Raw genomic sequence first — 13,744 nt, 5'->3', positions numbered from 1 at the left:
TAAATATTATATAAACTAGACCTATAAAATAAGAGATGAGACAAATATAAATATTGAGTATTAAGTAACTAAGAAGTAAGAAATGAAATATTAGAGAGGGATAGAATGCTTCTTTGATTTTTGACATGGTGTTGACTCTGATTTTATTGACCAACTATTATGATGCAATCAATGATTAGAATATGAAATCTGGTTTAAATTAGGATCAGAAGATTGTGACAAAAAATAATATTTCTTCTATTGAAGACAAAGATGTGTCATGTGGCCTAGTCTTGGAATAGGTAGTATCATGGAACCTAGTCTAAGTGATGCATCCTTGTCTGTGATCAATGTGACCTCCTCTATTAACTCGTATCTTTAGTACTTGTTGTCAAGAAAGAGATTGAAGTAAGCACTTTCTAGATTTGATGATTAAAAATATTGCACAAAATCAAATCGAGAAACTGCTTACTTCACTGTTATGGATTGTGGAAATCTAATAGAATTGAAAAAAGAAATTGTGTTAAAAAGGACAATGGGGCATGTTGTAGGATAGAGAGAAGATAGTCAACTTCCTCCATACCATTCAATTCGAATAGGAATCTTCAAAAGTCATGTCAAATAAATATGCAAATGTTATGTATTCTAGACTAGTGTAATTAAGATTGGTCTATAACTATGACTAAAAATGCTCTGCTATGAATGTTTGATGTTACTAACCAATCTTAATAATCTTGGAGATGTCCTTACATACATATTTCTAAATGTTCAAATTAAGATTGTTTGACAAAAATAACAATCATATTCTTAAAAAAATAACTCAAAAATTTTAAATCAATAAACTAAATCACATTATATTACATAATCTGAAATAACAACTGTAATTTTTATTTTTTGTTGTTGTGCTAGGTATCCCTGCGTCTCAACCCAATGATTCCCACCTGACCTTGCCTTCGACTTATATGCTGCCAAATTTTAGGGTCACTATGGAGCAAGTTGAGGCGAGACTAATCCTCTAGGGATCCTCACAACCGCCTCGTAGCCTCACAGATCAGATTAGCCCCAACAAAGAAAAACAACCTCATGACCTATATGAAAAGAACCCAAAACCCTCAACCAACTACACCACCCATCCGAACTAAATTCAAATTCCATTTAAAAATAACATATATTAAAAAAAATCACTAACATACCAAATAAGTCATGTTAATTTCTATGCCAAAAGATTCCCACATGCATGGTACCTAACAAACTTGATATCCCTTCGTTGAAGAGTAAAATACCTTACAAAATCAAATCAAACTCTCGAAGAAAGAAAAATAGCAAATGCCAAAAGATTCCCGATACTTTGCTTTCACAACAAGCCGCATATTTAGTGGGGAGATGGGACAAATAATACTAAACAATCTTTCTACATCTCTTCAATTTGAGTTTGACTAGTTTTACATTTACTTGTTCTCCTTACGGGCAGCTTAAATACCACCAGTCAACGGGCAGCTTTGACTGTTCACGACGTAGTAATAGATTGGCTATGTTACCCCACCTTAGCTCATGCTTGTATAGAAGGTTGGCCTTAAAGTCTAGAATGGGTTATAATTTAATGGGCACCTAAATTTGCCTTCTAAAAACTTGAATTTAAAGCTTGCATATTTACAAAATCTTTAGAGATAACTAAGAAACATAGCTACACATGAATTAACAATGTATTATATATAAATTATAAATAAAAATAAAAATTATTTATAATAATATGTATTAGATATTTTTAATAGTTGAGTTATATTTTGAATATTGACTGTATGATTATAAGAAATCAAAGTTCTATCGGAGCATAGATTGTTTCTAAATTTCAATAGATAATTGTTTTGTCAAGGATGTTTTGTTTTATCTAGAATGTAAATTGAACAATGAAGTAGAAGTTTTGGCAATTTTGAAAGAAATCAAATAGACAATTTTGTCTAGTTTCAAGTATTAAAAAATTGGAGGCTACCTTTAGATAATTAATTGCTTGAGAAAAATGAGATGCAATATTAGAGATTGAATAGTAGTATTAAAGACTTCTCTTAAGAATATATCTCCAAAAGGATTGAGTTTAGTTATTGTTTTAGGAAATGTAATGTGACCTAGTAGATCAACTTGTTATGTTATTGTAGATCAGTTTCCCTTCACTTCTATATCAACAATCTTGCAATTAGAAGTTGGGTCCATGGCTTGTTATGAACCTCTAATTTGCAAATATAATATAACTACAAATTGTACGATCCATTCTAATGATTCTTTGTATAAGAAATGGTCATAGCATAATGACACAAGATCGATAAATTATCACTTGAGCGGGATGTGACTTCCCTTGGATAATTTCTTGTAGTTTCATATGTGTTACAACATTTGGCCTATGTGAAGAATATTATGGTAGTGCATGTGGATGCTTTTCCATGTTTGTCATTGTAATTTTTGTCTATGTTTTATCAATCTTGTGTAGTTGTTTTTTTATAGAGTTATATTTATTTGGCTCTACATATATGAAGGGGGGTATTTCCAAGTGTGATTTGCATCATAAATACTTTTTTGTGTTTCAAATTTATTAAATATATACTTGTAAGAACCCATTTTTGCACATCCTAGCTTGTCGATTTTTTTAGTGACAAATATTCACTAATTGGATAATCAATGAAATGGTGATTTTAATTTTATTAAAATAGCACACATTATAAAGGGGACTAAATTGCCACTTTTTTATTAAAAATTAGTTTGGTACTATTTTTTTTATTTTTTTTTAAATAATACCTGGTGAACTTTTTAACGTGACTAGCGACGCTGGCATGACACGCCCTCCAACTCCACATGAAACGCTTTTAACCTGGAGCTATGAACTGGTGAGGCCACAACTGGGGGACCTCATCCCCACACTTCACTTGTTCAAACCCGTGAGCACAACGACCCAACAAAGACACAAGGCCTGCGAGCACAATGGCCCAGCAGGGGTTTGAACCTTGGTGGCTGCTTCACCAACGAAGTGTTTTAACTGCGACACTACATGTTCGAAGACTAGTTTGGTACTATTTAAACTTTCCAAGCATTAGTCTATTAAAAAAATTATTAATTTGTTATGTCATAGTAAACAATGCATGATTGAAGCCTAATCACTAGAATTTTACAATACGATTACATATAATAATTATATTCACAATTATAAATATTTTTACTGATTTTGGGGGTCATATTGCCATTACTAATAAATTTCCACTTACTTTTTGCGGCTATTTTGCTTCAAAATTAACATTTGGTAGGTTTTGGCACATATAAATTACATACAACTAGTTTTTAGGCACTTCTCCAATTTACTACCATGGCAGGTATAAAACCTAGGCCTTAACAAGATTGATTAAAATCAATAGAGGTACATAGAGTTCATGTACTAATATTTGTTAAAAGTTGTATGGATAATAATTTGAGGTCTTATTTTAAATTTGTTGTAACATGTACTCACTTTATATAATGCTTGTGCAATAACTATTCTATTTGGTAAATTCCACTTAAGACAAATATGACATTAGCATTTGTGCTCATATTCCATACAAGTAAGAGCATCTAAGGCTCTTGTAACAAATGTAAACTAGATTCTATTGACAAATGCTAAGTGTAGACTTTTTATTGATCTTATGGTCATGTAAGTATTATGAATCCATGATTGTGAGGCGTACATGAAATAATTGGGATTTCATCTACCATAATCTATCTCCATTATAATCTAACAATTATAATTGAATTCAACAAGATTATAAGCACGTGATTTTTAAAAATTTTACTCAACCAAAAAAAAAATTGGTCCTACATGATTAGAATATGATCAATAACTGATCAAAATAAATTTTGGGCTAATTATATTGATTTCATAATTTTGGTAGTGGTTTCATCTATGCTCTATTGGTTTCACAACCAAGTTTCACTACTAAAAATGATGGTTTCACTTGATTTTTTTTACAAGAATAATTAAACCATCATAACTATAAAAAGTGTATACTTTTTGGGTCACATCTTTCATTTCTTCTTATTTGATGTTGTCTCCTTCATCTTTTTATCTCCTTTCTATGTATTTTATCTTTTCTAAATAAATGAGGGGTGAGGGGACATTGAGTCATTGTTTATTAATCCATTCTTCATATTTCAAGAAGAATGTAGCCAAGCACTCAATTTGTCACATCTCATTGTCTAGTACATGTCTTCATTATTCATCAAATAATTTGCAACTTGTTCTTTGCAAGTGTTCCAATCCAATAATCAATTACAACCAATATAGACTAGATTTACATCCTATTCTTATATCATGTACTCTATATTTAAGTGATCTATCACTACTTTAACTTATTTTAGTTCCTTTGAGTGCCTTCGTCCTTACTCAAATTATTTTGGGAATTTCACCATGATTTTTTGTTTATAATAAGAATATAGAGGTGATTTCTTCTTCCATGGACAACATCTCGATAGTGTTGGCATCTTTGGTTCTACTTTAACATGTTCTTGTTCTTTTTAAACACTTAGTTAAAGGTTAGGATTTTGTTATATTTTATCTTAGCATATTTTCAATTATGTAGATAAGTTAGTAATTAGTATAAATTATTCTTATTGTTAATAAATATTATTTTTTTAACTATATTATATTATATTATACGAAAATAATAATCTAACAGAAATAACTCTTCCATTACTAAAATAAAAACCAATTTGAATGGTGCTTGATCATTCCCTCTTGGCTAGAATACGTTATTTGAACTCCTTTAATTGAAAATCACTTCAGCATTCCCATAATTTCATACAAGATCCCATTATTATTCACCTTCAAAAATCCCAAAGGCATTGTGTGATAAAAATTTAGTCACATTGGATGGTTGTATTACACCTATACATCATCAAACATTTCATTTATAGTTTCTAAGATTCATTTTTTTTACTTTGCCACATTGTGGCAACCTTAAATAACATGTTTGCAACCTTCTAAGTTTTTCTTATTTATTGTCTTATCATTGTGGAAACCCCTATGCACTTGAAATGTATTGCTTAACATTGTTGCACTCTCCAACATTGAATCTTGGTAATCTCATTAAAATTCAAGCCTTGAAATTAACTTGCATATGTATTTTGCATATGCAAAATTTCAACATATACAATCATATTAGGATAACCTTTAGTATGTTGGAAAATGTTGTTTAAGCATTTTAAGCACTTCAAGAACACTATCATAAGACTAAGTCTACCATGCAACAATGTACATTGAAAATGTCATACTAAACTTTTCAAACATCTCAAATCATAGCATTTAACAAATAATCAAACATCGTCCAAAAATGTACAATTGATTTAAATACTAAGTGAACTTTCTTGGTCATATAAGGTCTTGTGAGATTTTTAATTTTGGGATTTCTCCTACAAACCCTTTGGGTGTTGAAATTGGGTCTTCATTATAAAATATCAAGTGATCCTAGTGGCTTGCTTTTACATAACCCAAAGTAGTTGTAAATGCCCAAGTCACTGGTGTTGTTTGCCCTTTTTGGTACATACAACACTTGGTTATGAAAATGCTAAGTAAGGAGGTTTGTTGAGTTTGAGTGAACAAAGGGATTTGATTGTGAAGGTTTTCATCAAAATAATGGAGGGTTGAGTTTCACATAAGATTATCAAGGAATAAATTTTAAGCCAATTAATTCTACAAATGACTCGATTTTCATGGGAGAAATCTAGATGAAAAATATGCAATGAATGGAGTAATAGATTCTCAACAATTAAAAGACTCTAAGCAATTTCAATGTTTCTCTCAATCTTTAGAACTATAGAACATGTCATTATAGCTATACATTGTCAACATTTAGCATTATATTTGAACTAAAAGTTATAATGTGGGAATGTTGTTTGAGATTTGGTAAGCTCGTCACCTTCTGTATATTTCTAAAAGGGGTATATGGCTATTCATGGACAAGAAACAAAACTATAATAAATTATGATATTTTTTATGTTAATGTAGATTGTATTTTTGTTTCCCTACAAATTGTTTTCATAATAAATTAAAAATTAAAAAATCTTATTAAATACTTATATTTTTTAAATATATAATTTTTAACATAAACCTGAAATTCAATTTTTTATTTTTTTATTTTTATTCCATAATCATTCATTGGATCTTAATGGAAGGCTAGCTTGAAGTTGAGAGTACAACTCCCATTATAGAGGAGTGACAATTTGTCATTTCTCTTTGGAGTGTAATATTTTAGCTTGTCTCATGTAGAAAATCTGAAGTCAGGTTTGTGTGATATGTTGGCTTGTTTAAGGATAATTACCTATTGCTACTTACGAGTCACTTTTAAGATTTGCAAGCTGTAACAACAAGTACATTGTGCTCCCCCGTCTGTTGAGGGGAAAGTGGAAACCCAATAAAGTGTGTCAGTCAGCAATGTGAAGAGAAGATGATTATTAACCTTGGTCTTTTAAAGAATAATGACTGTTACTGCAGATTACCCATATGTTGCCCCAAGAAAGGGAAGAAATGTAAGTAGCTTTTAATGAAAGAGAACCAACCCACTTGGATAAAAGATGCACAATCACAACAAAAATCTTGAAAAGCTGAGAGACACCTCATGTGGGCACTTCTCATCAGGCTTTTGTACACTTTGTTGGATACCTTGATAGAATGGCAAACAGGTACATGTGAAAATTTCTAAGGTACTTTGTATAGTGCAAGGAAATTGATGAATGAATGAATGTATATAGATGATGAATGAATGGATGGATAGATGGACTGCACTAATTGCTGCGCTTGTAATTAAGAGCAATAATATTTGTGGAGGTGATAAGCCCGAATAAGGAAATTCTATATGCTCTGTATTTTCTTTTTTCACTCGGTTGTTTAGGTAGTGGAGGTGGTGTGTAATGGAGGGGTCGATAATTCTTGGGCCAGTGTAAAGGAGGATTGATTAGCAAGGTGGATGGATTGATGCCTGCATTTATCCTCTGGTTTTTGCTTTGGAGCAGGTAATACAGAAAAGCCTGTACTTGGGTCCCGCAAGCCATTAACACAAACTCCAATTCCCGATAAGTTTAGAGGAAGAGATATAGGTGGAGAGATATAGTAATGGCATTTAGATAAGGTCTCGTGATGGCAATCTTAATGCAGCAACGAAATCGGCGTTATAGATATTGCTACATGGTTGGGAATATTATCTGTCTGCTTATGTATTTGTCCGAGGAAGATCCCATTGTTGAGACTAGTGGTTTATCTGGTGAAATGGGATAATTTGGGTCGTTGACTGAGATTAAGCAGCAGTAATCTTGCATGGCGTCGAGTATTTAGTAGCGTGAGTGGGTTTAGAATAGTTAACGTAAAATGCCTGCAGAGTTTGCAGAATACAGACTGCTAAGTAAAGGAGGAGCAGAGACTGCTAGGGTTTCTAGCTAGGCTGTGGAACTTCTATTTTTGTGTTTTTCTTCCCTTGTTCATTTAAAATTTGCTGTCATTCAGAAAAACACAAGGTCTGTTTCACATCCATCTAATCAAAACACGTGCAACTCTGTGGTTTCACAGGTACAGTAGCATCTGTACTGCTCTGCACGCCCATTTCCTTGTACTCTGCTTGAGAGTATATCATCATAGCCCACTGTCATTCTTTTTCTTCCAAATGCTGTCTCTGTCTGCATTATTATCATTGTGCTTTCTTTTTCTCTGTGATATAGTTTTCTGGGTCTGAGTTTATAAGAGAAATGGGTTTGGTTTAAATAGCAGATTCTTCTGAGTCTGAGCTTATGAGAGAAATTGGTTTGGTTTAAATAGCTCATTCTTCTGGGTATGAGAGAATTAGTTTGGTTTAAATAGCACATTCTTCTGGGTCTGAGCTTATGAGAGAAATAGGTTTGGTTTCAACAATATATATTAAATATTGATTTCTTTTGGTGGTTCATCTGAAATCATATTAATATTAATATTGTATATGGTCGTTAAAGTTTTTGAAATGGATTGTTTAAATTATGGTGAGCAGCAGTTCAGAGATATGATAGATGAGTACACAGCGGCGCTTGAGCCTGATATATATGGATTTACTGGTTCTTCCATAGCTGATTCTTCTCCTGATTGTTTCACTTCTCCATTGGAAGGATTCATTAATCCCACTATTCTTAAACATCAAATGATTCAACAATCAAAAGTAAACTCCTGTGACAGCAACAGCGCAGCCTCCTCAGATGACATGAGAAGCAATAGCTGCAACAGCAATGAAGGTCTCAATCAGGCGGCCATGAATCCCTCTGATGTGCAGGTCCCCGGACTGAACTGTTTCCCCAGGGTTCAGTCAGGCATGGCTCACCGCCAGATGTATTATTCCTCAGAAGATGGCAGTGTGAGCAATTATAGCACTGCAGCTGCAAGCATGGCGGCGATGAGGGAGATGATATTCAGGGTGGCAGCCATGCAACCCATTAGCATAGATCCCGAGAGTATCAAGCGACCCAAGCGCAGGAATGTCAGAATATCAAAGGATCCACAGAGCATTGCAGCACGCCATAGGAGGGAGAAAATCAGTGAAAGGATCAGAATTCTGCAGAGACTTGTTCCAGGTGGTACAAAAATGGACACTGCGTCAATGCTGGATGAGGCAATTCACTATGTCAAGTTCTTGAAGCGCCAAGTCCAAGCCCTAGAATCTGCAGCAGCAGCAAACTCAGGACCAGCATTCAGGCAATTCAATCATCTCAACTCTAACCCATCTCTAAATTTCTCTACTTTTTCAACAAATTCTTCTTACTCCACTTCACCCATCTTCACCGCTGCTGATAGCTCCAATTCTCAATCAGTCTGTAATAACGTTCTGATGTGAATTAATCACATTAAAATGTGGTAGAAGTTGTGGTGGCAGACTCAAACTTCTCAATCAGTCTGTGATAACGTTCTAATGTGAATTAATCACACCAAAATGTAGTAAAAATAATGGTGGCAGACTTAAACCTAGAAGATATGGTGACAGACTCAAACCTAAAAGTCATGGTGGCAACTTAACTGAAACTTCTGCTGCCCTGCATATTAGTGTATATACATGGTATTTTGTATTATGTGTTCTATTAATCTTAAGGTGCATTGTATTGATTGGTTTAGTATGTAGAAATCTCAAGGGATGCTTACTTTCCTCGTTGCTGATTCAAGATCTGCATTCCAAATTTGTAAACTTTGTGTACGTTAAGATTTATTCAATTATAAGGAATTTGAGTTTTGTAATACTTCGCTTCATCTCTCTTTGCCACTGCTGATAACTTCAATTTTCAGTTTGTAATGAGAGCTTAAAGTGATTACTATCAATAGATAAAAACTAGTCTGCTGTCAAGTTTACAGCTGCAGCTATTTATAGTATTTGGTATTACATGCTTATAAATTTGAAAGTGCACTGCATCGATTGTTTTAGTATTCTGAAATCACCAGGGATTCTCAGTTTCCTTGTTTTAGATCTGCATTCCAAAACTGTAAGCTTTGTGTACGTTAAAGATTACTTCAACTATAACCAATTGGCATTTGTTTATCCAAATTTTCTTAAACCCAAATTAGTGCATGTATATTTCGCTTTCATAATTGAATATGTAGAAAGTGCATGTATATTTTGCTTTCATAATTGAATTGCAGATTATGTTTTTAAATTTAACTGTATAATTTTTTTCATCAACTACTTTTAGATTTGTTGTAATAAGAGTTTAATATGATTACTGTCAATCTTCTGAGCATGAATTTTTTAAAAATTTAACTAGTCTGCCGCCAATTTTACAGACGTGTCTATTCTGGCTCTAAAATGGCAGTATAGATTGACTAACATGTCGTGTGTTTTACACCGTCAATTTTGCAATAAACGATTGTGATTGACTAACACGTCGCTATCACGCTGTAGGAAAGGTCTATTTTGAAACCAGAATAGCCGCAGCCCAATTTTAAACTTGGTATATAAATTTTGAAAATACACTGCATTAATTGTTTTAGTATGCTGAAATCACAAGGGATTCCCAACTTCCTTGTTTTAGTATGCTGAAATCTGTAAACTTTATGTACGCTAAAGATTACTCCAACTATAACCAATTTGCATTTGCTTATTCAATTATCTTAAACCCAAAGCATATATATTTCCCGTTCATGATTTATTTTTTTAAATTCGGTTGTGTGAGATTTTTCATTCACATTTGGATCAATCTAAAAAATTAAGACAGTCAAATCTAAAAACATTGGAACTGTGAAAATTTCATATCAACCTCGTAAACTCCGGGTTCGTTTAAACTTTCCACGTTAGGGAGAGCTAGATTTGGAATCCTGTACCATATTTTGCATATCTAACCACCTCCCTTTTCCCAAATGTAGTTTGTATATATAATATTTTATTCATTTGACGTCCCATAATAATTGAGAAGCATCTACACAATTTACTATTCTTTATTGTATCTTTTCAGGTGCACTGTGCATATCGGCATCCATAGATTGTTCCAGAGAAAAAGAAATAAAGTATAAATATTGGGTATAGCTTACAGGCAGATATATCCTCCCATCATTGCAATGTTTTCTCTGGTTGTGCAAATAGGGAAACTTGGTAGCATATTATAAATAAATTAAGGTTGATTGTGTCTGTGATTCATTTCGGGGACACTGAAATGTCATCGTCTAGATTTTCATGTCTGCAATGTCGTCCGGATTTTCCATGATTTTGTAAAACTACATTCTAGATTTATATTTGTTTATAAAACTAATTAATTATTGATCAGATTCAATACTGAATATATGAGCTGAAAAGTGAAACGTGTATTTTAATTAACAATAATTAGAAATATAGATTGGATAAGATATGTTTTGGTTATATTAATGTGGTTTTGTACATTATGTTTATGCATTGATTAATAAGTTAGAATTGAAACAATTGAGTTTTCATTAAGTATTAGAATATTGTGAAATTGACAAAAATAGATTGATATTGAAATTGTGTTAGTGGTATAGTCTAATTCATGAGATCATGATTTGTATGCATGATTATGTCTTCTTTAGATGTGGATCTCTAAACTAGTTTGCATCTCATTTATACTTTCTTAATAGACAAATTTGGTGCTGAAAAGCACCTTGAAGATATAGTATGAGTGGCTGGAAGTGTAAAACTCCCTCAATTAGACAAATCCATTTGCCCTCGTGCAAAATACCAACAATAACGATGCAACTTATTTATCAATTTAATGATTCAACTATATAATCTCTATGTAATAATGTGATCAAGGGAGTTTGCTTGTGTAATAACCCACCATAATTAACTCAACAAAATTGAGTATTCTTTTTTTTTTTTTTACTTTAATCATTATGTTTGATTCAATCGCATACTCTGGGCATCCATCCATTTGGATTAGACATTCATCCATCCGGGATGAGCATCTAACCATACGGGTTAGGTATTGGTCCATACGGGACATAAGATTTCATCTATCCAATACGGGATAGGCATCTATCCAATCGGGATAGGAGGTGCTCTGGCCAGAGACTTAGACTCATCAGGACCATTCGGGTCCTGAGCCACTCACTAAGTACTACACTCTTTTAACAAAAGTGCACCGAGGTCGCCGTCCTTAGAAGTAATTAAATAACATAATACAAGCTTGAATTCTGCCTCGAAATTTGGCTAAAAGCCTCAGGAAGTCAAGCGAATCCATACGGGATTCCTTCCGAGTATGCATTGAATTACTTTTTCCAATTTAATTATCTTTATATTTCAAAATAGGATTCTTACTCAATCCTTCCTTTACCAAGCCTAGACCCCACCCACGAACGCCTGAGTACAAGGGACAACTTCATCCCAAGACTGCCTACATACCCACTTCGGCATGGGATCAAGGCGTAAAGTATGTAGTTCTATTTTCTATTCTATGGTTTGATGTAAACTGATTTGTGGGTACGCAACCCTTTCTAGGGTCAATGTCCCAGACAGTTTCTTTGCGGTTGCTACCCACGGTGGTAGCACTTAAACAAAGGCTCAAGATGGCCTATTGTTTGTGGCCTAATAACTACATCCTAACACCTATCATGAGTGTCACCCTTGACCCAATTGTCAATCACCCATACCCCTTCAAGATTTAAAAATCAATTTCATAAAAGCATTTACTTAACCAGCCCTAAAAGGGATTTACTATGGTTTATCTCAATGGATGTAAAATCATTTAAAAATTATCTTATTAGATTATCGATCCAAGGGGGATTACCCGCCCCTTGGATTTTAACTTCCAAGTGTCCCTTATTACTCCTCGACGATTTATAGGGACGATGCCACAGACGTCGTTGATGTAGCTTTATTAGGCATTAAGTGCAATAGTTCAACACGACGGCATTACCCGTAAGCGTGACCCAGAGGCACCGTATATACCAAACACTACTAAGTTTTGGTTTTCCAACTTCCTTTATTTAATTTTCTAACCTATGATAACATCATGCTTGAAAAATAATTATGAATTTAGACATTGCAAGGCTCAACTAATTGAGATAACTACTTGATGAATTACATGGAATAAAAGCCATAACTAACATTATTTATTATTCAAAACTTGAAATATAACTTTGCATAATGATAGCGATTGGGAAACTTGCATAATAATAATGATTAGGAAACTTGCATAATAATAATGATTAGGAACTTGCACAAACTTGCACAATAATAATGGTTAGGAACTTGCATAATAATATTTAAACGTATAATTTGCATGAAGAAGGGATCACCAATAATTGAAATCAATGTAAAGACATTTGCATGAAGCGAAGGTAGGGTAAGTTGCATGCGAGATTATCGCTTATAAAACCATTAATCCCAATATAGAATTTAGCTTCAATTATTTAATATGGGTTAATTGCTAAGTGGATCAAAAGAATTTAATTATAAAATTTGGCATAATTTTAATTACAGTTTATAAATGGCTAAAACTAACTATAAATCAAAAAATAAAAAATAATTTATCTAAGTTAAAAAATTTATTAAACTAAAATTATATATATAAAAAAAAAGAATTTATTTAAACTAAAACTTTATGTACATAAAAAAAAAAGGTCTAACATTGTCATTGCCAAAATTTAGGATTGACTTGGCATTAATAATGGGGCCAAGTGGAAGGGGGACCCCACGGTCCCCTCCACTACCCCGCGGCCACTATCGCGGCAGTGACCACAGGCTAGTGGAGGGTACTGTTACGGTACCACTCCCTTTGCGGAGTGTTAACTCCGCCTGCGAGACCGTTACCCCATGCAAACGTTTCACTGTACATTTTTCGTACTGCGTTGCAACATCATTTTCTTTTAATTTATTTTCCCTTGTGATAATTTAACAACTAGGATATATATATATATATATATATATATATATATATATATATATATATATAGTTTGCAGATTTGAATTATTTAAGCACAGAAAGTATTATATAATCCGTATATGAGAGGTAAATATTAATGTAAACAATAAGAATTTACTTATAGGAGTAAATAACACAGAGAGAAGAATTAAACTAGAATACAAAAATGAAAGCAATAAGGATTTACATATAGGAGCAATTAACACAGAGAGTTATTCGGAGAGGGATTTATTCCTTGGTTTTCAACTATTATTTTCCAGAGAGGAGTAGATAACCAGACTCAAACAATCGAGAATATCATAGAGAATTATTCACAACGAATTCTATCCCTCCTTTTCAACAATTTTTCACAGAAAATATATAACCAAATAATGGAATCAAACGA

General features: G+C 33.0%; 1 protein-coding gene across 1 annotated transcript; it reads left to right on the top strand.

Moving 5' to 3' along the window:
- The first annotated feature begins 7,831 nt into the window (after window positions 1–7,831).
- LOC131029343 (transcription factor HEC2-like) lies at window positions 7,832–9,147 on the top strand. Its single transcript, XM_057959791.2, has one exon. It carries the CDS (start codon window positions 7,956–7,958, stop codon window positions 8,835–8,837), a length of 882 nt encoding a protein of 293 aa, XP_057815774.2. The 5' UTR covers window positions 7,832–7,955; the 3' UTR covers window positions 8,838–9,147.
- Window positions 9,148–13,744: the final 4,597 nt, after the last annotated feature.

This window comes from Cryptomeria japonica, chromosome 10, assembly GCF_030272615.1.
Source record: "Cryptomeria japonica chromosome 10, Sugi_1.0, whole genome shotgun sequence".
Classification (NCBI taxonomy): Eukaryota; Viridiplantae; Streptophyta; class Pinopsida; order Cupressales; family Cupressaceae; genus Cryptomeria; species Cryptomeria japonica.
The sequence above is the reverse complement of the archived record's forward strand: the minus strand, read 5'-3'. Positions and strand labels throughout refer to the sequence as shown.